The following is a 27,762-nucleotide window of genomic DNA, read 5'->3' on the forward strand; positions in this document are numbered from 1 at the left end:
CAGGAATCACGCTCCGGGATTCGATTTCTTTTCTTTCTGGCGTTTCCCACCAAAATCCTTCACAGTTTGTTTTGCCTCGTGACAGCATGACGGGACTCAAAGTTGCACATTTGGGATAATTACAATAATGGTTCGCTTTAAATGTCCATTTCCACGGAGCTGCAGCTGAGGTTTCATTCAAAGTCGGACTGGATTTTTTAAGCGTGATGGATACAAATGAGTTCGCAGTACTGAAACTTTTTGTTGTTGGGATTTTGGGTGAGTATTATTGTCTTTTCTTTTTTTAAATTACAGAACACGTGTGGTTGACTGAAACCTTGCCCTACAATACCCACCTCCATCACCTATGCTGTCTGTGTGCGGTCATTATTGCCAGAAATGTCACAGCATTACACTGAAAACTACAACCCATGTTTCAGCTGGCTTTCCCACTATAGTCAGACATCATGCTACTCTATTAGTGCGCCCATAGGCTATTACTGTACATCCACCTTCGAGAATTACATGCAGTGCCTCTTTATCTCAAATGCACTTTGCTGTTCACACATTATGTGTCCCTCAGCACTGCCTGAGTGTGTCAGGATGCAAAGTGCACGTAATGAGCATGGTTAAAAAGCATCAGGAACATCAATCACATCTCATAGAGCATGCACTGAATGGAGAATATACCACAGCATCATGCCCCAGTGGACAGACCTGACCCATATATTGTGGCCAATGGGAATTTCTGGATCTGGCTCATTAACTGGTGGTGCAAGGGTGAAATCATGTATGAAATGATGTTTCATGGTGGAAGGTTGTAACTGATGGATTCATATACACACACACACACACACCAGTGTAATTGTTGTCATGATTTAGATGCTCCTAAGGGGGTATTCTAAGCTATAATCATTGTCAGGTGGAGGTAGTAGTAGTAGCACTATCAGAAAAGTAAGCGGTATTGCAGGCAGTGATAAAGAGGAATACAGATATTTATTTGGTTTGTGGTGCAGTGACTTTGTTAAGGAGCTGGGTAAGTGGACTAAGAGCTTTTTGAAAGCAGTTGCTGAGCTGATTCTGCTGACTGTGATTGAAATTACCTGGCCTCCTCCCATGTGCATACATGAGCCAGGTGATATGGGATTTCAATTTCAAGGTCTGTGGCTCAGTAAAACTTCAAAAGTCAGGCTCATAGAGGCAGAGTGTTGCTGTTTTCCTTGAGTCTCCACAGGGGTTAACGTGCCCAATTTGACTCAGGTGCAGAAAGATAAATGGCAGAAGCAGGGGTCCAATACAAAGAGTTAAGCTTACCACAGACAGGAGGATGTAGTCTATGTTTGGCCAAGACCTTCAGCCCGGACTCCCCTCTCTGTCTGGATCTCTGCCATGCTGTGGCCCTCGCAGTGCTGTATGGTCAAACAAAAAACTAGCGTCAAGATGAGTCTTTTCTGACTTGAAGCAGAGCTGTATGTCAATTCTAGTGTAATAGAAAAGGGGGACTGATCACAATGATGTGTGATCAAACATACTCTCATCAATGTTTTGTACATCCAAAAATGATAAATGCTATGATTTCACTGCAGCTGCCTCTATCAAATTGGTGCTGATATTCCCATGCTGTGATGCCCTGTAAAGACATGCAGCAGTAGTTTCCTGTGATAACTCTTGTCTAGACTCAAAGATTTTCCCATTAAGGGCCCTACTGGGAGGAAGAAAGTTCATGGCCAGATGCAGCGTTTTCAAAGAAAACCAGAACATAATGCAGTAAAATCACATTGAGTCACCCTGATTTGTTACTCTTAAAGCCAGTTTGGTTGATGCAGCAGAAACTAGAGTACAAGGTCCCCATCTGTACCACAGAAAAAGAGTGATTCCCACTGACTGCGAAGCATCTGCTTACCCCAATAAACAGCTATTCATACACTCTCACAGCAAGGGAAAAATGCCTTGGGGTTCTTCTGTTCCACTGCCATCTGAAAAAAGCACTGTTGTGAAAAAAAATGTTTTTAAGCTATTCTTGTAATATGTTATTCACAGAGCTGTGGGGAGATTTCAGCGTGTTGAGCTCTTTTCAGTCCATGAGACTGATGTCCATATGCTGGGCTGTTTTTTTTTTTAACCACATTGCTGTTGATATGCACGGTGGGGTTTATCACCTGCACATTCCAGGAATTAAATACGTTTCAAGTAATTAAGACAAGTAAGTTTTAAAATGCTAAAATAAAGGAAGACAAAAGGGACTATTTGCATTTTGAACAAATCCTCACGTTTAAGTTTACATTTGTGTCCTCATAGTTTGGATTTTTCAACCCAGATCCAGATCCAAGATCCAAAATTAAAAATGTCATGTGGAGAGGTGACATTTTTGAGAGACCTCAGTTTCTTGCTGCTTGAGCTTGATGCTAAAGCACATTCTCTGGTCTTCTCTGTATCTCCAAACATAAAAAGAACAGCTCAATATCATGAGAATATGTGAGAATCAGCATATACTGCAGGTTGTCATGCCAGGCTTGTCAAGCATGAGAGGCTGCTGGTGATTGGATGTCAACATCTCTCTCATACCTAAAGGAGTGAACATCTAGAGTTCATGCTTAGTGTAATAAAGCCAGTGGTTGCTGTTCCCCCAGGCATAGTTATGTTTCAGCCCTCTCTAAAGCCCAACTGCGGTGAGAGTATTTTAAGAGCATTATTAATCTTTCAGGGGCCTGTTAAAGATTCATGCACCAGAAGGGGCTTGAACTTTGTCTCTTTGCTCATCCTGCTCATATCAAAGTCTAAAATGCTGAGGTCCTGCTGACTCCAAGTCACTGTGCAGAGTACTGAGTGCGTTTCTGACTAAGCACCAGATGGTCAACAGATTGCAGAGGTGTTTTAAGCTTTATAGATGCTTCTATTAGCTCAGTGCTTATCTAATATGCCAAACATTAACTGGAGTCAGCTTCTCAAATATGACTATTTGCTGTTTCTTTTAGAGTCCTGTGACAGTAAACTGAGTATATTTGGGGCTGTTTGTTGGACAAAATAAGCAATTTACAATTTGTCAGCTTGACTCAGAAATTGTGATGGAAAGTGTCACATTTTTTTTGCCTTTATAGACCGAAGGATCACTTTATTACTGGAGAAAATAATCACCAAAATGAATCAATGAAAAGGTAATGAAAATAACTAATTATTCACAGCCTTACAACAAACTGTACAAGCACATCAAAAAAATCTCAGGAAGCAGCAAGAGGACAGATCAATTTGCGGGAGCCATCATATACTGGTCCTAGCTTCTCAAAGGAGCAGCAAGAGGGCAGAGTTGGAGCAGGATGGCAGCAAGTTGTCTCTTTCTATCAGAATATAGAGGTTCTGACAAAAGGTTGCTGACATTGTCCAATTTCCAATCACAGGACAGAATAAGTGGTATTGAGCACTATTAATCAGAATGTTTAATTGAATGTGTAACTCAAATGATGTCTGACGACTGACTGTAATTAATGATAGACGTTAGGCTGAAATTTGTTAATGATGACACCGTTCACAGAAGATAAAACATTTATAGCTGTGTGGCCAAAAAGTAATTTCCCAGTTCAAATGAGAACAGCAGACAAATCTTAATGAGCTGAAACTGTCAGGTGAGTTAAATAAACACTTTGGTATCCTTCTCATTTTATCAGTCTGTCTGTGGCTGTAATCCACTGTGCTCTGTTTGAATCATTTGTTGCTCCATACTTAAGCGTGCTGAGAACATTTAATTAACGCTCAGGGTGGTTTTTATACCTTGCCCTTTACTTTTACATTCAGAACCAGACCCTGCACTCACGTAGAAATTAAGAGGAAAGTCTTTTGTTAACATTTCTTCCTCACAGAAATAGTTTGCTATGGTCTGGTGTCAAAACATTACAGGGATGATTCATAAAGCTCTTGGGCAAGTTTTATGATCTTACAGTAGAGTGCTCAGTTCTTCTTGGATATAAATGACTTGTGTGGTACATGTTAGCTTGGCCCTGGGACTGGAGGCGGGGGAGGCAGTTAGTTCCTACCAAAACTTTCAGTAACTAAGTTGTTAGGAGATCTTGCTGCCCACCCACTGATACGCCTGTATTCAGTTGGTTTAGTTGAGATTTGGAGGTTTGTATGAACCCAGTGGCTTCAAACTGTAGGTTTGTTAAACCACAGTGTCTTGTTTTCTATTTCTACATGTGTTAAATAGAAGATTTGACCTGCAGGTTTGGAGGCTTTAAGAGTTATTTAAAAGCACATTTTCTGCTGAGGAGTTGATAAACTAGCCCAACACATTTAGTTTTATGGTTCAGCAGTCAGACAGTGTATTTATTCTCACATACTGTGGATCTACTATATCTCCTGGGTGATACAAGTTGAGGCACCAGCTGATAAACTTGAGACAGAATTTGATTTGTTTGTTTGTTTTAAATCAATAGAGTAAGAAAAAAGAGCAAAGAGACCTCCACAGAGGGGCTCTGCCAGTGTTTTTACAGCGCTGTCTCGTATTGGCCCCTAACAGCAATGTCAGCAGAGGTCTTAAATTCATTAATACCCCTTTAACACTCCTCTTTGTCCTCACAGCCTCTGACTCAGTGTTGCAATTTGAATTTGTAATTCTGTCAGATTGTCTCTGGGTTTTCTCCACATCACTAAAACGTTCCCTCTTTTCCCTCCACTGCTGTCTCTTCTCCTCCGCTCCTTTGTCTCACAGACAGGCAAATGAACAGCTTGTTGGCAGTGTCCTGAGTATCTCAGAGGCAGAGGTCTTTGGCACTGTCACTGGTCAGACAGCTGACAGGAATATAGCCAGATTTTGCTCAATTCCTTATTTGCAATCTGTCTCTAAAGGAAAAGGGCTTTAGGTCAATCTGAATTTGTACATTCGTTTGTTGTAATTCTTGCAGGATTAGACACCACTGAATATATTTTTACAGAAACTTGGAAATGAAACATCTCACCACTGATCCACTGCATGGCTTATATCACATTTGCTGGAGGAGGATATTACATGTGAACAGATTTGTCCATCTGTTCACAATACATAACCTTAACCTCCACTGCCTGATAATTTATCTGTTGATTTGTCCATCCATCACATCCCTGATGAGATTTTTTAGCGTTGGAGTTGATAATGCATTCCAGTGCTGTGCTCTGGTTTTTATCACACAGATTGTACCACAGACTATAATTAATGGGCAGAACAAGTTGACATATTTATCATTGATTGGCTGTGTGGGGCAGTGCATCATCAATGTTTCAGCAAGTTCGGACATTGAAGGACAAGTGGAGAAATGCATGTGTCCGTTTCAGTAAAGGAAGGTTGAGAATGGAAGTAAATGAATCACAGTATCCATTTCAGCATCAACACTCATTGAGACCACAGGATGTCAGGAATCCTGCATTTGTCATTGGTCCAAGTTGGAATTCAAACAGCTTATTTATCTAGGAAGAAAACGCCTATTTAAACTGAACTCCTGTCTTTACAGCTTTGTATTTTTCTGTGTAACTATGCAACTGTCACTGCTGTCTGAGGCATTTGGTGTTTTTCTAAAAGCCTACATAAAGTGGATAATTAATGCCTGCCATGATGTTATTCCAAACAACAAATGTTTGGGTTTTGTTGGATGCAAGTGTTCCAGTGGAGCTTGCTTTTGTGGTTTGTCAAAGGGGGGATAAAACAGAGTGGCTTCAGGCTGTTGTGGCTTTTATGTTTTAGGATTGAACACTTTGAGTTGAGGAGAAGTGAATGGGGAATACTGATGAAAGCCTGAATTGCACTGCCTCTATAATGCTGTTTTTCCAGTTGATTATCTTTGCTAACGAAGAATAATTGGAAATGCATAAAGTCCACTGAATCTGCCAATTCGCTGTATTATAACCGCATCCATGTTCCTTATCTATCACAAACAGCCTGCACTGTGAATCTGTATGAGCACTCAAACGTTCACGCCTGTATGCATAGACCTTTACACTAAAATTAGTGCTAAAAAATATGTTTTAGTGACTCGATTTCATTTAGATACTCCACGACAAACAAAATGTTTATGAGATTCTTTACTGCTGCAGCTTCAGTGCTCCCAAACAAGGTATGGTGGCTCATAGACAGATGGATTTGCTCCACAGGGGCCTATTCCACTGAAGCCTGCCTGTAATTTTCCTCTCCACATGGTCGATGGACTGCATTTATATAGAGATGTTATCCCCAGAGCCACACAAAGCCCTTAGCAGTACCTCTCATTCACCTACAGCATGCTGTCAACCCACCTACCTAGCAATCATCAGGTGACCCGCTGGACCACCTGAGCTGCTGTCGCACCATATGCATACAAATAGTGTAATAGGTTTTTAAAAAAATCTCTCCGGAAAGTCCCTCGTCATGGATTCTCTCTTCACTGCCACTGGCATTTTATTTCTGTCTGTCTCCGTCATGGTCATCCACTACTCCTCCTCTCCTCCTCCCCCTCTTCCTGCTTTTGTTTGCCAAGTACCCAGAGTTCCCCACATCTGTGTCATTCTCCAGTCTCTTCTTCCTCTCTCTCCTTCTTGACCCCTAGATTCCCCTACATGGAAGTCTCCACTTCGTTAGAAACAGGCTAAAAACTGACTTCCACTCAGACCTGAGGGAAAGGTAGCTCTCCTGTAATTGAAAAGGTGACACTCTTCTTCACTGTGATTAAATTTAGTCCTTGAGAGTCGATTGAAAGAGAATCAGCGGAAAGATGCACTTAACTATACCAACATAACGTTTGACTGGACTTTAATATACAATATTCACCATTCTCACTTTTCCGAACTTCAGAGTGGCTTTTTCTCCCAATCGCTCTCTTGTTCAGTCTCCTCCACTGCAGTTCTGAATTAATTTCGGTTCGCTTCACCTGGCACATCAGCTGGTAGGTGAATAATAAACACTCAGCAGTCAATCTCTGTGGCCTTTTCTCACTGTGAATCCCATAGGCTTATTTTTATGGGGACTGTGCGAGAACAGAAGCTGATCACATTTCCATTTTTGGTTTTCTCATCTACAGTGAGAAGTGATTGCTTTTGTCCATGCTTTGGTTGATTGATTGCTTTGGTGTCGATGGTTGACTGAGGAGAAATTAACATGTAGAAATAAAGACGCTCACAGGCATTGACAGATGACAAAACCAGCTTCAAAATTACATTTCCTAATCTTTAAATTTTTCATATTTGTTCGATACGAGCTTGTCAATGTTCTTGAAAATGTGTCAAATTAGAATTAACCAGGCAGATTGCTGTAGCACCGCAAAAAGAACATTATTGCTCCCTTTCATTTGCCATCCTCTGGAAATTAGTATTCAAGTGATAAATTAAGATTTGGATCCTGACTACAAAAAAGATTTCTCAGAAACTTCAGGAGTAGTTAGAAGGACAAAGAGTCTGAGACACAAAGAAAAGACGACTTTGTGATCTACTATTTTTCCTATCTGATCCAAGAATTTGCACCAGTATGTTTTCAGTCACCTCTACGCTAAAAATAAAGGTTCCTTTCGAGAGTGAGAGAGTAGAGAGAACAGTAGAAAAATAATGTAGCAGTATTTGCAGTGAATGTATAGTATCTATAGTTTACGATAGATGATATGAGTCCTTACAATCACTTAAAGCTGCAAAATAACAAACACTCAGAGTCCCCTGCAGCTCTATGGAGTATTTGAGCATATCATTGTTTCAGTTTTCCAGCCACAACAGGTTAATTGTTTTTAACCCACATTATTCTACCAGTGTACTTAAGCTTTCATTTAGTAGCTAAAGAGCCAGGTATTTCATTTGAGAGTTTGTTTCCCTCAAGAGACCAAACAGAGCTAAAAAGAGTGTGAATATTCAACTTAATTTCATCAGGTGTCCACAAATACAACTCAATGTGAATGCTATTGCTGAGTCTGCTGGATGTGTAAATTGGTAACTGTTTGCTAACACAATCTCCATTCAGGCACTGCAGCAGTTATTGTTTACAGTTCAATGTGCTGCCCCCAAATGGTCCAAAATGAATAAATGTTGCTTTAAATGTAAATGCATACATCTTGCTGTTAATACTTATCATTAAAAAAAAGTCTGATATCAACTTTCGATATAAAGGTGTATCGTGAGGAAAAACAGTCTGTAAATCCCTAAAAGAAGTCACTGCTTTTTTTAGTCGGGGTCACTGAAGAGTTTTATTACCCATAGTAAAGGCAGCTTTAGAGGCTTTTCAACCCAAAGGAAATATATCAAAGAAACACAATTCAAAGAAAATACATTTTGCGGAATAACAGTGAAAATCTTGCAATATCTGGGTAACAAAAGAAGAAATGTGAGATACTGAACTGGGACACAAAATGTAATCAGTGGTTTCAGTACTAAGATAATGGAACTTCGAAATCTTATGTTTGTTGAGCTAATAATTATAAATGGGTTTGTGCAGGAACCATAAATACAATATATCTTCAGTAATAGCTTATCATTATTTGAAATGCTGACCAATGTTTTAGACTAAGGGCATTAACACTGGGCAGAACTCTGCACTCGAGTCAATGCAAGATTTAGTTTCATTTGCTGTTGTAAAGAGAACTGTACAAATGATCACAAATAGATCAGGCACCGGAAATTTAATAAGAATTATGTTACATATTGTTACCCAAAAATTTGTTTTTTCCTCTCTTCTTTTCTCAGATAAACTAACAACAACATGTAACATTGCACCTTATGTGACCCTGACAGGTCAGTGTTTCTATCACAACAACATCCTCTCCTTCTTGTTCTGTCAGATTAGGGCTCCACACTCGCCAGTTATGTTTGCACTCAGCTTCAAGGTCATTCACTTTCCTGTCAGAGAGGTCTGTTGATGATTGGGATGACTGACAGTCTGTATCTGCCTGTCTGTCATACAGTTAGTGGAGGTCAAACTGCTGAAGTGCTTGTATAATCAATGCTATGGCTTCTATCTTCTTTATAGGGCATCACAGTGGCTCAGTGGTTAGCACCGGTGCCTCACAGCAAGAGGGAAGTGGACCGTCCCAGATCCTTTCTGTGTGGAGTTTGCATATTGTTCTATTCTGGTGTCCTCCCACCATCAAAGACATGTATGTTAGGTTAATACTCTGTCAGTGCCCCTGATCACTAGCACTGGCAAGAAGAACTGCCGTTTGAACATGGGTGCCCACTGCTCCTAGTGTAGAGGATGTGTCAAATGCAGAGGAGAAATCTAACTTCAACATATGTGGGTGCTGAGACATGACAATAAGGACATCTTTGATTTTGAATGAACAAATGGCAACATCCTATAGCAGGAAGAATATGCAAAACAGTTGTGCTAACAATGTGTTTAATACTACTGGTCACCTGATTTAGTTTATTCTGCCAGGGTTTATTCAGGGTTCACAACTAATTTAACAATGATAGCGTTGGATACATGTGAACCTTGAAGCAGTTACTTGACATTCATTTTAACTCTGCCTCTGCTTGTCTTAGTAAAAAGATCTTCCAGAGGATGAGTTAAAATATTCCTTAAAAGCAGGCCCTCCCTTAACTCCCTGTCTGCGTCACTGACCTCAGTCTGATAACCTCAGTCATTGTTTGACGAGCTGTGAATTCCCCTGGATCTGGTAGGAGAAAGAATACCAAAGTAGTCCATCCTTGGAAAAGCTGAATACGTTTTCTCTTGCTAAAAGATATTTAGATGACATTTCACCTTTCTTTTGTGTGACCTAAAAGGCATTATTTCAAGTCTTCAAATTTATGATTATAGATTTTTATGATTCTGATTTCTACAAAAATCTGAAAGTCAATACCTCACAAACCTCACAAACCTACTCTAAAATAAGGTGTCCATCCTGTTCCTTCCTTCCTGGCTTCAGACTCGCTTAGATGTCATCTGCATTGCTGAAATACAAACAAAACAAATGTTTCCCTTGGAGGCTTGTGTTCCCATTGATCTAGCTTGCCTCAGTTGTTTTTCTGCAGATGGTGAACACAGGGGACATCGTGGCTTAAAAACCCAAAAAAATAACATCTTCAAAGTAACTTGAAGGTGCAGAGGAAGGTCAGTATTTTATTCATGAAAGCTGACTGGCATTTGAAGATGAAATTGAGTTTGAAATGTGTTGAAACATGCAGTGTTTAGATTAGTCTCACATGTTCTCAGTCCTCACTGTGGTCGCATGTTCTGTAACACAGTGTTACCACAGCTGAGACACTCAACTGCTGAAAATGCTGTGAAGCTGATTTGTCTACGGCTTTTGACATAGTTAACCATGTCCACTTGGTTAATAAACTCTGCAATGTCGACTCATCTAGGCAAGCTGTAAAGTGGTTTGCCATCTGTCAGCTAGAGCTCAATGCGTTCAGGTGGTTAAGTGTTCCCCAGGGTCCCTTACTAGGTTCATTGCTACTTTCCATATATGTAATTCATATTCATATTTGTGATAAAGTATCTAATAGTTCTGATGATACTGTTATATATATGGCTTCACAAACCCTTGTACTCAGTGTGCCTTTGTTGTTATTCAGTCCTGTTTATATTATTATCTCATTTATATCACATGGAGCTGTAATGATAAGTCGATCGAAAGAAAATGTATTGGCTTTTTAGTACTTTTTCCTATTTTGATTATCGATTCATTGTCATTGTTCAGCTAAAAATACCAATTATTTGATGGTTCCATGTTTTTAAATGTGGGAATTTTCTGAATACTGTCAGTGTTACAATATAGTAAATTGAATATTATGGGATTTTGGACTGTTTGGATGAAACAAGAAATACAATATGTGCCGGTCAGTTTTCACTGTTTTGTTTCATACTGTATAAACACAATTTTTCAATGGGCTGATTCCTCCTTAGCTGTGTACATACATGGCCAGAAGTCAAAATTAGTATGGCCTGCATTCTCACAATGTTCTATAGATGGCTGTTTCCCAAGTTAGGATGAGTTAGACGAAAAATCTTCTTAAATAAGCTGCCACTATCTTCTTGAAGGATGTACAGAAGGGGAAATTGTCAGAGCTAATAACTGCCGGTGAATTCAAGTATGTAAGTTTCAAAAGACATGTAAAAATGACACCATTCGTCAACATGTTTGGTTTTAAATGTAAGGTTTTTATGTGTTTATGTTCATATTCATTTATGTATCTTTACAGCATATTTGCATTTTATTCTGATCATTTCTTTCAACATGAAAGCAACATTATCTGTCTGTAAAGAATAACTGACTGTTGGTTTATTCTGATGTTTAGAAAGCCAACTTCAGTTTTCTCTTCCTGTCTTCCTCACTCTTTCTGACCAACTGTATGTCCACCCTCTTCTCTCTTTTTTAATCGTTTTATCCATCTGCTTCTAAAAATCCCATCTAACTTTACTCAGGGGCTTCTGTGTAGAAAGACTGTGATAGAACACCTCCGATGGTGCAGCAGGAAAAGGAAGACACAAAAGGCCATTTGAGTTATTTCTCTTGTTAATTTTTTATTGCTGTAGGCAGAGATACACAGACAGACAAGACCTCCTTCATATCCTGTTTGGGACACAGTATTCCATTTTGCCTTGTGTTTAAACGAACAAAAGTATAATCAAATTAAACATGTAGCTGGCAGAGAAATGCAAAAAGCTTTCCTCCCTAATTAAATCTTACTATTACTTCTATCCCTCTTCTGAATCGCTCACTATAACTCACTACCTTCCTGTCCCTATAATGATGGGGAGGAAGGTAGAGGCTGTTACACAAGCCCTACTACTTCTGTGTGTGCTTCAGATCCATTTGGCCACTGCTGGCAATTCATCTACTTTCTTTCATTTTCCATTTCCTCTCATCTATATTCATCTTGCCAGAGCCTAAAAGGCACAGGATGACAGTGTGACAGCGTGCCAACTGATCCTCGGGCTGTCATGCTGTCCGTTCGCATGTAACTCTGACAAACACCTTGATTTAATTCACTTCTTGTTTCAAATAGCTCAGCTTGGCCCGTATAATTTACAGATTTAATGCTGTTTTAATGTAGCGATACGGCTATATTTCAGCTGACTCGACATTTCTATTTGAGTTCAGAAGGGTATGTTGGATTAAAGCTTCTCCTTATCCACTCATAAATTTGAAAAAGTGTGGGCGGTAATGGCATTACAACTGCTTAACGATTATTGCTTATAGGTACCAGCATTATGCTCCAGTGGAAGTTGTTTTTTTGTGGATTATTTATGGAGGCTTATCATTGCAGCCTGTTAGTGTCTTGCTAATTATAAACTCCTACATGCAGAGAATCTAATGAGTATCCTGCAGTATGGGTAATTCCCTCCTTTATACATTGAGGAACAAAATGAGACTTAATTATGCTGGTTATAATATGTCTGTGTTTTTCTGTGTTTGTGTCACTTATTATGCTATAGATAGCAGTTTTAGTTTATGTTCACATTAAAGTCTCCTTTGGACAAGACTTGCACAATTTTATTCAAAGACTAGAATTACATAAGCAATGAAATGTTAATTTGCCTGCATGATACTCTGCTTGCACTATGATGTTTAAGCCAGTTTCCCTTTTGAAAATGATAATTGATCTGATTACATCATGAAAAGCTGGGCTTGATTCAAGACAAACTCTAAGCCACGGTGGACAGGAAGGGCTTCATTTGAATAACTGTATGTGTGTGTCTGTATGTGTGGGACTTGTCTGTTGTTTCTCAGCAATAGTGGTCATAGCCCTTTGAACCTCAGTGAAGATGAACCTAAGCACTTCAGTGGTTCTTAAACTTTCTCACATCAAGCCCCACTAAACTGACACAAGTTAGGCCACTGACCCCCATGTGATAAGATTTTTGCTTTTATAACAGAAAGTGTATGAAACCCACAACAAAAATAGTAATATGTTCTATCATTGTGTTGCTTCTGGATTATAGTGAAAATAAATGATGCCTTAAGGACCCCTGGGTGTCAGGCAACCCCACATTGAGAACCACTAGGCTAGATGACTGAACAAATAGGAAAGCAACTGTCTGCATTTGATTGATGAGAGAACTAATGATTCAGCTTTCTATAGTACTAGAGATTAAATTGATGAGAGGTTGTGAATGAATTAATGAGAAACAAATTACCGGTTAGGACTTTAATTATCTGAAAACTGAAAATACTCCATGAAGCTCGTTAGTCATGTGTCTTGTGCCTCTTGTCGCAGCTCATTTGAAAACAGTTTTACCGAGAGCTACGGCAAATGGGCAGTCATGGCTTCAGTAAAGTGCAAAGACATTGCAACAACTCACAGTCTATAAGGTATTTGTGATAGCAGACACAGCGACAGACAAATTGTATTGCTGCTATTCATCCTCACAGTGGAGGAAAGATAAGAGGTGCTGTTGGAAGGCTGTTATTCGCAATTTGGTGGTGATTGTCCTGCTGTTATACTTGAGGTTTAGGGGCTCTGTGTTTATATGGACCAGATAAACAGATGCTGTACACATACACATGCTCTATGCACTTTAAAGCTACACGTATCAATACTTGTATTATATTATATTATTGTATTGTATTATATTAAATCAGTTGTATTTCCAGGTCTGTATTTATATACTTAACTGGAATATCTTTGCATTTCTTTTACAGTTCAAAAATATATTACATTTATACTGTCCCTTTGACTGTAACAAAGATGGAAATTGTGAGAGCTCCCTCAAACATCTCAATCACCCCCTGGTCTCAGTATAGGTCATAAATCCTGCCTCCTCCACATTAGTAGGACGTGAGCTAAACTAAAAAATAAAAGTTAATGATATAAAAATGAATCATGACGCCATGATTGTCAACTGTGACAGCTGCTCTCAAACCTCCACCAGGCAGTGTCCTGTGGGCCGTCATCTCGACTGTACTGCATAGAGTGTGGCTCCAAACATCACAAAAGCAGGATGGCAGCTCCTAGAAAAGAGATATTTTTTGCTTTGTATTTATATACAGCCATAGTTACACAAATATATTTATATATTTTTATATGTACTGGCTATTTATGTAACCCCTCAGTTCAGCTTTTACATACATTCACCTCAAGTGTTGGACCGTTGACCATGTTTAACACAGACATCTAGCAACATAACAGAAAATCACAAAAATCATGATATGTCCACTTTAGCAATGGATTAAATAACGATAATGATGATGTAATGATAAAGGTGTTTCCTGTAGTGACCAACAAACAGAACTATCACATTATCACTGTATGCTACCTGTGTAATATCCAATCATATATAGACAAAGTTAGCAACCAAAACAGATCTAAAAGGAGAGTGAATACTGGGTCAGGTGGTTAGAAATACAACTCCAAATGGATGCAGTGTTGCTCTGGATTTGTAATGTTTGCAAATGTTTGCTAATGCGCTTGCCTTAATAGTTTACATAACGCCACTGTGGTGTTTCCAGCCTTCTTCAGCGTTCTACTATCCAAATAATCATTTAATGCTGCTTTAAGAAGTTGGTTCAGTTCCCTGACCTGGTATTTTCTCTGCTATCTAAATCCAACATGGGTTATTTATTTGGCAAACTGTCACACACCGGGATGAGAGAGTTACCATAAGAGCAAGCTGCTATAATTTATACTCTGGCATGAATAGCTGTTAAACTGAAACAAAGCGCTCACACTCTCCCTGTATTCTCCCCAGTTCATAAAACGGGTAGAGTGAATTTCGTTTCAGAGCCCCCCCCCCCCCTCTTGCTGTCGCACAGAGCTCTTAGGGGAGTCCTGCAGCTAGATTGTTGTTACAGGTTATTTTCATCAGTTCCTCCCTCCTGCTTGTGTCTATTAATAACTAAAAAGACAAACAGTTTTGTACCACAGCTCTTTAGCAGGACTATTTGTCAACAACCTGTGAGAATCATACCCGAACAGTATAAATTTAATGTTAGTGAACTTGTTAAAGAAGCGTCAAGTGAAGAATGAACAGAACTAGGAATGCAATGATCAGATATTCACATTTCTGAATTTCTTTATTTCTTTTTATATTTGTTCAATTTATTCTCTGTACAGAATTTGCACAAATTATTTTAATGAAACCACCAAGAACACTCTGGGAACGGGCATTGTACTTTTAGATGATTTTCACATGCAAATGAGACAATTAGCCTATCACATAAAGAGCAAGACTTGAATTTGTTAATCTAACTGTTAATCTGTTTGGTAACTTGGTCGTGTAGTGTGATCATAAATCAGTAATGCAAGGCCAGTATCTCATCAAAATGTTAATTAAAAGAAATGAAATCAGTGACTACCACCTGTTTCTAGCCTACAGCTACACTGGTTGTGTATGTGTATTTGTAAGATATTGATCTCATTCCATCATTACTGTGATTATTATAAAAGATTTCAATAAAGATCCTAATTATCTAGCTTTTCCACTCTGCAGTTATTAAAAAACCGTAAGAAATATGTTGCACTGAATGACCTTTCAGTGATTTATCAGCAACCTGCTTCTTTCTATTGCTCGGTTTACTTGAAACAGTAACATTTTATCAGCTGTTGCACCCACATTATAGCACATAAAACGTCTTTACATAAGCTTTCTTTCACAATATTGTTGAAAGCTCCTACAGAGAACATGCTATTGTAAGTAGTTTGTTATCAAAGAGTGCAAATGGGATATTTGCTTTGTGCTGGGGCTTATGTGCTCGAGATGTATTGATGTTGGACGATATACATGAGATGTTATTTTTGGACTCGCCTGCATGAGGGAGAAATTAAATGCAAGAGGAGACCTGTGGGAACGGGAGGGCTGAAAGCCAAGTTTAGAAGCCAGAGATGGAGAACTTTCAAAGGGTGCAATTTTTAGGAGTGCTTTGTGATTTGCTGTATTAATTCGCAGACACAAAGGACACACGTTTTTGTGCTCTGGCTGCTCAGAGCATCTTAAGAAATTGTGAGAAACGATTTTCTGTCTGTGTGTACGTCTTTATGAATCTCTAATTCCCTTTGAAGAGAGGACAGGAAGTGGATTTAATACCTTGAGATAACCGTTCTGGGGAAAAATGAGTGTGGCTTTGACTTTATGACCTGTTCTTTGCTTGGGGATTCTTAGGCAGCGCCCTTAGCTGTCTCTCGATCTGGTCTAATAAAGCTGAGGTTGACTAGGTTGTCACTCTCTGAGCCCCTTTGTCCTGAAAAAGCTTGTCTCAGGATTCTGTGTCATCTTTTATTAGAAAAATATTTAATAGAAAAGCTTTTACTATATCTTTTATTTTTGTCAGTAAGGCAGGTTGAGGAATATGCTGCGATGCCAAAACATAACTGAACACGGAACATCACAGAATGACGTCTAACAGAATTTGATGGAGCTTTTTTCCTTTAAAGTATTAATCTAATTCAACTATATTTATAATTTGAGCACTTTTTTCCCTTTCTCTGACACTTTGCAGACTTTGGATCAATGAAAAGGAAAGTGTTCATCACACTCCTCAGAGTCCTCTTCATACTAGAAATATATTTCATCCCCTTTTAAAACTGAACTGACCTGAACTTTAAATGATGGAGTGTATTATGCCTCCTGAAAGGAAGCATATCATTTTTATGTAGTTAATCATTGCTTTGACCCGTCATTTGTTCTGTGGCGTTAAAATTGTGTAAAAAAAATCCATCCGATATTGAGTCCAAGATCTTAATAAAAGAGGGTGCGGTTGATTTGGCAGTAACTGGTGCGACTTTTTGAACTGAAGAAAACATTAACCAATGTTTTGTGTATTTCTTCGTCTTCCAATTTTTTGCAAGAAAGCAAAGTAGCATCCCAAAATGTCATACTATGTATTAAAGAATCTGCAGAATTGCCCCCCCCCCCACAAAAAAAAATCTTAATTTATTCTTGACAGGTTGAAACACCATCAAAGTACATCTGAAATTAAACTAGATGGTTCTAGGTATAATATCTAAAGTCCCCTCCAAAATATGTTTTTCTACTTGCTCCTACAGCTGAATGTTTGAGCGTCACTGTGCAGGATGATGAATGTGCAGAGTTTGACACTAGAAGGTTGTTTTCACATTGTGCTGAAAGTGGAAAGTTTCTCTGTGCTCATTGGAAAACCAATTTCAAGCTTTGGGCTTTACAAGCAGGATTTGGGACATCACAAATAGTCTTGAAGCCATTCGTGGTCCAATATTCAACTTACACAAGAGCGATGTGGAAACTTGAAGCCTGCAGTGCACATCAGTACGCTAGAAGTAGAAGACGTCTTGTATCAAACAGTTGAACTTTTATAATGAACAAAATTTGCATATTCATAGATTCTGGAAATTTTCATCAGGGAAAAGGAGCAGATGTCATTTTAATTTAGATTTTAATGTAACTTTTTTTTGTAGGAAAAACACATCAGACACACATTATTGTTTGAAGCAGACTATTTTTGCGTGTCTTAATTCATGTCTGGAGGGGATCGTTAAGATGAATACACTGGATTAAAAGTTTTCATCATGAAACAAACAATCCACTTCAAAACATCCCATATTTTCAAAGAGGGAAGTCTCTAAATTTAGCAGGCTAACTTGGTAACAGTGTTTGTCCTGCGGGGCGTCTTTCAAACTGATTATCTGCTTTGTAAGTGGGACTTCAGAGGGAGGTACACCTTTCCTGTGCAGCAGCATTTTAGCTTTGGTCATTGGTGAAACTCAGCTGTTCATTCGTACCGCTCAGCTGACCAAAAAAAGAAAGCTCTGTGCTTGAGTTCAGATCAGAGTTCAGGGTAGAGAACTTGAATTAAATGTTTATATGATGGATGTATTTTTATATAGAGGAATATCACTGGGATATACTTCTCTTCACATGCCATTTTTCATTCGGTTTCCCTCTCGCTGTTTTTATTTGTTTTTTCTTCCTCTCAACTTTGAGAAATACACTGAAAGAATAAAAGAAATAAGAAAAATGGAAGCATGGAGAAAATTGCAAAAACATAGTGCATGTCACAAATAATGGATTTCCCAGTTACCCCTCCCACCCATTTCCATCATGATAATGCACATACAAATGGATTATATAAACAAAGACACGATTATCCTGCTTACCTCTGATGCATCAGCAATAATCTGCTGACACCAATCAAAATAACATTCAGGTCTGTATGGCTGTTGTTCTCCTTGGCTGTTGGCTCTGCTCATATGCAAAAATGATATATATGGTTCAGAAAGCATTAGTACTGTATAGAACTGGGCACCTCTGTGGGGTTTTCCACTGTAGTACATTTTACCACAAACATGAGTGTTATTTTCATGTTTTGTACTGGAGAACAAACCGTTGATGAGGATTATTTTAACATTAAAAATTCAGAATACAAAGGTAAATTGGCCTTTTTGTTACCGTGTCTCTTTTATAATGGCAGTCTATGGGGAAGATGCTTTTTCACTGCAATACTATGAGTGGCTATGAGTGATGTTTTGAGCAATGGGTGTCCCCCCACCTTTAACCGCCATTTATTTATTTAATCAGTCATTTTTTCCCTCTCTACATTTGTGCATATGAGGTATTAGCATTCAGTGAAGTCAAAAATCAGCCCTGACATCCATGAACAGCATGTTACAATCCCGGAAGGGATTAGGGGATGACAAGCTGGGAGGGCTAAAGGTCAGAGAAATATGGAGCTGATGTGTGCATTAGAAAATGAAATTACTTGTTGTCATCCCAAATGTATCCAGCCATCTATCCGCTCTAACTGTCTTCCTTTATTTCTTTCTTTGCAGTCAATGCATGGATGATGAGAGGACTGTCAGGTAAGCATATCCGTAAATCCATTCCTTCCTTTGATATAAAAAAAGATTAAGTTTGAGACTCCTTGCTGCAGAAAAATATCAACAGAAGAATTAGATTGTTGAAATGAGACATTTCCAGTTTTTCAAAAACAAAGTGGATGGAAAACAAAATCACAACGGACAGCATGAAAATAAAAGTCACAGCTCTATGACAGAACATGATTGGAAAAAAGAAAAATGTCAAAATAATAAAAAGCATGCGGTATGCAGGCCATGAATAATGCAATAATACAAGTAAGACATTCATGAATCTTTGTCCTGTTTAATTTCAGCTACTCATTGCATGAATGTTTATTAGAGGTTACACACACAGAACAGGACACATGACCTATAAACGCTCCATTTTCTTCTTCTTTCTGTTCTCTTTAGCCACCGACACTTTCAACACAGAGCCCACTCCCCCCCGGCCCAGGAGAGCCTGCAATGAATCCCGTCTGCAGTGGGAGTTGGAGGTCTGTGGTGAAGACTTCAAGCGGGACATGGCTCACGTAGATCCACAGTACTGGTGTAACCTCACACACTTCATCAGGTACGACCATGTGTGGAGGTTTTACACTGACTGCATATTCATATTTAAGGGGTATCAATCTACTCATCATACTGGTTGCAAGAGAGCAGTCACTCACACACACACACACACACACACACACACACACACACACACACACACACACACACACACACACACAGACTCAATTCAGTTATAATCACATTTTGACGGATTTATCGCTGACTAACCTGATTTTGTATATTTCCAAAATGGATTATCAGCCATGACATACACTCCTACTCTTGCTTTATGTTAAGGAGATTTCAGGGCAACATAGGGAATAGCAGGGAATAGCTGTACCTATTTGCTTGTTTTTTTTAAATAGATGTTGGTGTCCTTTCCTAATAAATTAAATGCTTTTGGACTACAAAATTGGCCTGCAGCAGAGAAAAGCATCTCTTCCCCCTCAAAGTCCATAAATTCACCCTGCTGGCCCAAAATGATGTGTTGATGTCGAGAACGGTGGGGAGTCTCCTTCGCACACAGGATGTGACAAATCTTAAGAATAAACTTAAAACTCTCCTTACATTAGATGTCGAGTGCAGCTTTAATTTGACAGTGATGGAAGAGTAACCAAGTTATTAGGAAACTTCCCTTGAAGGAGTTTTTACGAGTTTTTACAGGTCACAATTAGTCATTTTGTTTAAGAACCTGTGGAAATCTGTGTAAGATAAAACACATCTGGACACTGAAAAGCACCCCACATTTTTAAGCTCTTATCTTCACCACTACTCTCCAGTAGTGTTGTCTTCCTGTCTAAGTGCTCTATATTTGTAGTTTTAGTTAAGAGGTTGTCAATCCTGCACTGTTGCTCTTTCTCACACACACTTGGATTGATAGAAAGGCTGTACTGTATTTCGTCTCAGTCTCCCGCAGCTGCTGTAATGACTGTGTGTGGGAGAACAGATGGAGGTTTGCTCCCCTAAACCCGAGCTGTTTCCAAGAGGCATCCGAGCCCCGACCACCCATCTATATCTATCTTTATCTAGCTTTTCACCTCATTCCTTCCTCTCAGCTTTGGCCCCTCACGTTCATCTTGTTTTTTGCCCCTTTAGTTTAACTGTAAAGCCAGTAGGGGAGGGAGACTGTGAGACTGGTTTCTTGCGCAATAACATGCACATGGGAGATAAAATCAACATCAATACGATCATATGAGTCACAGATTTCAGGAAAATATCCAAAAATTCTGGGAAGAGGAATCTCCAGTGTTACCCATCGGTCATATGCTCTCTCTGTTTTTCTTCTTCTTTCTAACTGATATTTGTCTCCAGGGTTAGGGTTAACACACAGTTTCACACAGATAAAATGAGCCACATCAAGAGTAACCTTTGCAACCCAACATGAGCCACATGAAGCCAGATGTTTGACTTTAGGCGCGATGACAGTCAGGGGAAACATCTGAGCTGCTAATGAATGCCTTTGATTTCCATTTACACAATAATTGACTGACATCTGTTGGTCAGTGGTGAGACCAATTCACTGTTATATATATGACCGTCAAGACTCATGTAAGATACTTCAGTCTTGAGTCCTAAAAATGTAGTAACCTATTCATGTTCTAAAGAGTCTTAAACAAGCTGTAAAGTTTTTTTCATCACTTTTAATGCAAAAAAGAAAAAGAAAAAGTAAGCACAACTGCATCGATGGCCAGTTCAATCAGGAGAGACATGTGAATTAATTAAATTATTTATTTACAGATAATATTGATTAATATTATGATTGATTAAGTATTGTCAAAAGTCTTTGGCGCTTAGACTCTACAGGGAGACTTCAGTCTGATCTGGGCTGATAAGGCTGATGAGGTTGATGCACTGATGAATCTGCACAAAGACTGGACGGTGATGGGAAGGTGGTGGTGGTGGTGGTGGTGGGGGGGGTGATAGGCTAACAATGAATGTGTTGTTGGTTAGATGTGACCAGCTGATGTGAACAGCTGATGCCTTACTTCACACCCAGCGGAATGACAGCAAAGAAATAATGAGTGAGCACATGTGTGGGATGGGAATGACCAATGGTTTGAAAATTCAAACTACAGATCTGAGCCTCTATTTGATTTAAGTCAAATTATTATTTGAAAACTATAATCAGTTATTTCTGATATATTCCACAAACAAAAACACTCTTGATTCCAGCTTGTCAAATATGAGGATTTGCTGCTGTTCTTCTTTTATATTGTTCTAAATAATGACTTCATTGACAAAAGTAATCATTAGGTACAGCTAGACAAAGTATTACTTCATTGGTGGAATGTTTGTTAGATTTGTTACTGTTGGAAATACACAGGATAAAAACACTTTGATAGAAAAAAACAACATCAAACTTTAGAGCCTTTGTACCAGAAATTATAGCATGAACAGTTTCTACTGAAAAACATGTGAAAACAAGAGCTACTGTTAACAACATAACAAAACAAATCATATAGTGTAGCTATGAGTGGGAACTTATCATTTACTCTACAACAGACATCCTTTATTTCAGACTGTATCAGTGCAGTGCAGTGTAGTCAGATGTCCATGTCTTTTCCCTCAGTCCCTCTACATTTACTGTATACTGTAAGATAATGTCACCTAAAATGTATTCAGATAGATCTACTGTAATATTTGTCTACTTTGTCTTTGAATATGATAATTAACTCTTTTAAATCTCTGTTGAGCCCAAATCAACTCACGAGTCACTGCAGTCAAACTCTGTAACTCTTTTTATTAACTGTTGTCAAGTCATGTCTGAAGTCACGAAATTTGTGACAGGACTCTGTTCGGAGTCCGAGTCAGATGACTTGAGGGCAGTGCTCTGCTGGCTGCACTCAGTGTCATAACCTCGTGGGATCGAGTGAGTTTCACAAGAGGAAACGACTTCAGCCAGCAGCAGGCAGTTTGGTTGTGTGTTTAATGAACAGGTGTACAAATGTGGTCCAGTAGTGTCTCTCTCTCACCGTGAGAAGCAAACATAGTTGTATCTTCTTTTCCATCCCTGCTGCTTTTAGAAGAAACCGCTTAACACAGGACTGTCCATCGTGACTATAAATAGTCAAGAGATCCTTTCATGTGCTGGCTCACTTGTTTTCGTCTGTACCTGAAGTGCAGGATGGGTGGTGTAATGTCCGGTCTCTGTTTATTTCACATTTACTTCATTAACCAGCAATACTTATAAAAAACTGCAATATATGGAGAGGATATGGACATAGAGAGTTTTATAGATAAACTACAATTTCTACATTTTGAGCATTTCAAATATGTACAGTGTGTGTATCCATTCATTATTTATTATATAATTGGTAGACATTAAAGTTTATAATATTCTGTCTTGTTTTGTGAGTAGATCAGATTGTAAAAAGTGCAAAATATCCCAAATGTCACCCAGATTTCCCAGAAGATGTGGCTACTGATGAAGCAAGATAACAGTGATAATGTGATACATCTTGTAAAAAGCATGTTTTATCATCTAGAATCATTAGAATTCAACCTATTTTAAGTTTGAAAGATACAGAAAGCATTTGACATGCTTTTATCTCGTCATGCCTGGATTACTCTAACAGCCTCTTAACATGCCTACCTAGAAAAATGTAGAGCAGCTTCCGGCAGTACAGAAGTCAGCTACCAGGCTGGCCATAGTAAACAAGTTTGACCACATGGTCCTGGCTTTACACTGGCTTCCTGTACTTTTTTGAATTGATTTCAAGGTTCTTTTATTACTTACAAGGCACTAAATGGTCTGACTCATTGTATCTCAGATCTTTTATCCCCCATACTGTATGTACGACCCTGCTTGCACTTTGATATCCTCAGGCCTTTTGTCTGTTCCAGACCCTCAGCTGAAGACTAACAGGCACAGAGCCCCGAGGCTCTGGAGCAGCCTGCCTGAAGACATAAGGCAGGCAGTTACAACTTTTAAATCTAAGCTCAAACCGTACTTTTATCACACCACCTTCCCTGATTTCACCTGATTCTAGTTTTTATTTTTATAGTTTTATAGGTTTTACTATTTCAATTTTTATGTGTCTTTTTTGGACTTTTGTTCTGTTATTGCTGTGTTAATGTGAAACACTGTGTAAGTTGCTATATAAGTTATCATTGTTATCATCATTATTATTATTATTATTATTATTATTATGTCCCTTTGTGGACTAAACAACAACAAATATGTCAAAATTACCATGACTACCTTCCTAAGAGCTCTGCCTGCATGAGTCCACATTTTCATTAGACAAATGATTCATTAGTTGTGCAATACTTAATTTACAAGACTGCAAAGGATACACTGAGTTTCTGCTTAACAGTTTACTTTGGAGCCTGGAGGAGGACGATAAGAAGGCGAGAGCAAATGAGAGAAAGGAAAAGAGGGAGAGCGAAGGCACAAGAGGGACCAGAGTGTGGTGAGAAGGATCAGGCTTGGAGAGTGAGGGGCCTCATGTTTAAACAAGCTGTGACCCCTGCAGAGCTTCCTCTATTTGACAAATGAGCCGTGCCTCCCTGCAGTGATAGCTGCTGGCCAAACATTCAGTCAACATGACTGTTATTGTTTGGAATGAGGCGGTACGAGCTTGTTGGATCACACGGCGAAGGGTATAGACCAACCACTAAGCTGTAGGCCTTGTTCCAGTGTGCCTATGCATGCATTTACACACTTCAATCATTTACCTCTAATAACATATTGATTTCCTGCCCTGAGTGGTTTACTGCTCCAGGAGCAGCCGGCCTTGATGTTATGTACAAAGAAACAGTGGAGCTGGTTTATCTGGCCAGTTTAATCAAATATATTCACTGTTTGGAATTATGTCCAGCATCTGTGTTGACCAGATGCTGCTCCGATGTCATCAGAGCATTTTCCTGTGGCATTTAATGGCACCTAACTGATCATTTAGATGACAGAAAGGCCTCATTTAAATGGATTATGTGGTCCACACAACTGGCAAGAGACTGTTAACTGCAACTGTTAGTGTGCCATCCATGGAGAGAGAGGACAGTCAGCATGTACAATCACTAGACCAACTGAGTAAATTGTTAGAATATTATTGTTTATTGATTATTGATTGACCTTCATGCAAGTCAGGTATTGGGGAGTACTAAAACATATGTGAATAAAGTTGAGATGCCTTGTGGGTAATGTAGGCACCAGGTTTAACAAGCAGGAAGAATGCATAGTCCGGCTGCCTCGGTTTTGATCCTTTTATCAGAACTGTTACATGAGTGCAATGCTAAATGCTATCAGCGGTAGATGATTTGTTCATTTTTTAATAGGGGGGATGGCCAAATGTGAAGGTTAACTGACTATATTATCATATAGTCCTAGTCTAAGTCTTGATATTATAATTGTGATCATAATCTTGATATAATAGAACTGCTGTTAGGCTAAATACATATTTTGTGTAGGCCTGTTCTTTTACTAGATGTGGACAATAAGCATCTTAATAATAGGTACTGAGGGAAGTTTTACTTATTGGCAAATACTAAAAAAGACACAAATGTTTTGCTATCAGCAGCTATAGTACACAACTATCATGTCTGTCTGCACTCAGAAACATTTACTTATGTGTATGTGTGTGTACACGGGGATTAAATTGACTGTGAACTGTCAAGCTATTTTTCACTCTCCCAGCTGATTGATTGCATTCAGTGGACAGTTTGAAAACCTGTTAACTGCTGTTTGTACATCTGGGAAACAACTTCAAAAGTCCCTGTAGTCCTACATGCTGCATTTTGATCACTTCTGCCTGAAAGCTGTTACATGCATCTCAAACATTGCCTCCACTGTCCCTGTCAGTTTTTCAAATCATTGCCATAAAGAAAGATGAACTCTGACTTTAAATTGATGAATAGCTTAATAAGTTAAACATGAATTTTACTTCTAAGGATCCTTATTTGATTTGCTTAGAACAAACTATTAACTTACAGCTATAAAAATCTCTGGTTGATAGTTTAAGTTTAGATGGCTTTTTCCTTCTCCCTGCATCTCCCTTTATTTATCTAAAATGCATTAGTGCAGAACTCTTTTTTCAGCTTCCACACTAACATATGAGCTTCCGCTGGTTTAATAATATAATGTTGCTGAGCTCAGACTTGACAGGAAGCTTTTCTCAGCAAAACACTTTTCTTATCACTGGCATCTGGTGCCTTTTTGCCCTGTATGCACTACACTATATATATACATCTATATATGCAGCATACACACATACACATACACATAAACACACACACACACACACACACACACACACACACACAATATCCCCTATAGACAGCCGCAGGGTTTATTTGATTTGGAGCACTTAAGCAAAGGTCTTTCAAAACAATGGCTACCACTTGACGTCAAAGGGTAACTTATATGTACTGTACAGGGCAATGGGTTAGGATGGTCCAATATATTGGTTGCCATAATGGCCTCTAACAGCTGGTAATGGTCACTGTTGACTAAAAGTGTGGTGAATACTAACAGCAGTGTACGTAATGTTCTAGATGTTATCTTGTGATTTAGAGATGGATTGTCAACACAAATGTTTATGTGTGTGTGGTTTTCTTCAGTTTTAACAATACGCTCACAACAGGCAGTGTGTTGTGGACTATTCTGGCCTCTGTTTCACCCCTCAGGCTACTACAGTACATGCTTCCCTCACCATCTGATTGGAACCATCTCTGCATGTTTCTTTCTGGGAGAAAGACAGTCGACAATGTTATTATAAATAGGACTGCATCTTCAAATTGCCTGTTTTATTCAACCAACTGTCCAAAACCCATAGATATTCAAATTTAAATGATATAAAACACAGCAGAGGAGTAAATTGTCACACTTGATAAGCTGAAACCAAAATAGCAGCCAATTAAGTCTTTCAGATTAGACTAGTTGTTTTAGCTTTGTTCATAATGGTCTTCACTTAAATTAACATTACAATTGAAATAAAGGGTAACAGTGAAGGGCTCTTTGTAGTACAAATACAAATACCACATTAGCTTTCATTAGTCTCTTGTGATTTTAAGTGGGGTTAGTGCATTCATAACAGAGCAGTGTGCAATGCATTTATAATTATTTTGTTTTGCCATCATTGTTATTTTCATGTCATCATAATGTGCAATGTGGGCCTCCCTCAGTGCTGTTAATGAGGGCAGAGGATCAAACTAGCAACCTCCCAGTAAGCGGCCCACTTCTCACTATGTTGACATCTTCACCCATCATGTTGTTGTCATCCACTGAACAAAAACATGCATTTTAGGAACTGTGCCTTCTCTGTAGTTTGAATATCTCAGATTGTCACAGTCCAGAGCTTCACTATGATGTAAACAGCATACTTCATATTCTGATTTGGAGCCAGTGTTAGCAGATTTGGAGACAATTTGACAGTTGCTCAATTCCCTGTTTGTCTGATGAGAATACCAATAGTTAGTGGATATATGTGAAAAGAAACTGGACCTGGAAGATTTAGGATTCAGGGTGGAGAAAGAGGGATTAGGGCTGGCTGAATGGATTCATCAAAGCAGAGCTCTAAGCCTGAAAAGCTCCATTAAGGCTCTGAACAGCCCTGAATGCCTGTTGCGACAGAAGACAGTAGTGGTCCAAAAAAGCGAGTAAAGGGCGCTATATAGCAAGTCACAATGATGGATTACTTGCAAACCTCTTATAAGAGCTACTAGATGACTTATACAAGCTAAACCATAGGAGGGTTTTAATGACTATGTGCCTTTCAAAGAGCCCACTGAAGGAAAAGTAAGGTAATTATTAGTCTCAATAGATGGGAAACTGCCATTTATCTTTCACGATATGCATCTTTCACGATATGCATAATAGGTAGTTGAACATTTTGAACCGTGTCCATGTTCTGGAAAGTGTGCTGACACTGATGAATAGCGAGATAGTAAATGAGATAAAAAGCTGAACATTTGACCCCAGGAAAAACTCTTCTAAAAAAGGAGTTAGAGATGATTTTCTTTTAATCCTGTCTTCTTCTCCCTTCTGTCTTTTTCCCCAGTGAGTATCACATCTTCACCCACTGCACAGAGTCAAAGTCCCACAGTGTCGACTGCTATTGGCCGAACCCGTTGGTGGAGAGCTTCATCATCCGCATACACAAGCACTTTTTCTCCAACTGCACCATGGATCAGGTGGTATGGGTGGATCCGCCGGACGAGACGCTAACCATCCTCATCCTCGTCCCTGTTTTTCTTACCTTGGCCATGATCGCCCTGGTGGTCTGGTGCAGTAAGAGGAGTGACATCCTGGCCTAGGAGGAAAGGAAGATTAAAGAGGATGAAGGAAGAGGGGAGAAGAGCTCAACTTCTCTACTAAAACAATACTGTACTCAATGAAGGAGTGTACAGAGGTTTTGGGAGATTGTTTCAGTTGGTCAAAATAATCCACAAATGGCAATACAAATCACCTACATGTCCTGTGAAAACCATACAGCTAGTCTCTAGTAATATAAAGTAGTACTTTTTAATTTAATATATTACATTTCCCCTGTTTCCAGTCTTTATGCTAAGCTAAGATAATTGGCTTCTAGCTGTAGGTTTATA

The 27,762-nt window shown here is 38.9% G+C and overlaps 1 protein-coding gene across 1 annotated transcript; it reads left to right on the top strand.

Moving 5' to 3' along the window:
- Positions 1–27,685, top strand: LOC128382471 (receptor activity-modifying protein 3-like). The gene is made up of 4 exons (XM_053342462.1): positions 1–258; positions 18,643–18,672; positions 19,081–19,240; positions 27,219–27,685. Exons 1-4 carry the CDS (start codon positions 207–209, stop codon positions 27,472–27,474), a joined length of 498 nt encoding a protein of 165 aa, XP_053198437.1. The 5' UTR covers positions 1–206; the 3' UTR covers positions 27,475–27,685.
- Positions 27,686–27,762: the final 77 nt, after the last annotated feature.

This window comes from Scomber japonicus, chromosome 21, assembly GCF_027409825.1.
Source record: "Scomber japonicus isolate fScoJap1 chromosome 21, fScoJap1.pri, whole genome shotgun sequence".
NCBI classification, from domain to species: domain Eukaryota; kingdom Metazoa; phylum Chordata; class Actinopteri; order Scombriformes; family Scombridae; genus Scomber; species Scomber japonicus.

Coding starts and splice junctions, on each gene's coding strand:
- LOC128382471 (XM_053342462.1), top strand. CDS start 207: ATGGATACAAATGAGTTCGCAGTACTGAAACTTTTTGTTGTTGGGATT. Junction 18,673..19,080: donor GATGATGAGAGGACTGTCAG/GTAAGCATATCC, acceptor TGTTCTCTTTAG/CCACCGACACTTTCAACACA. Junction 19,241..27,218: donor AACCTCACACACTTCATCAG/GTACGACCATGT, acceptor CTTTTTCCCCAG/TGAGTATCACATCTTCACCC.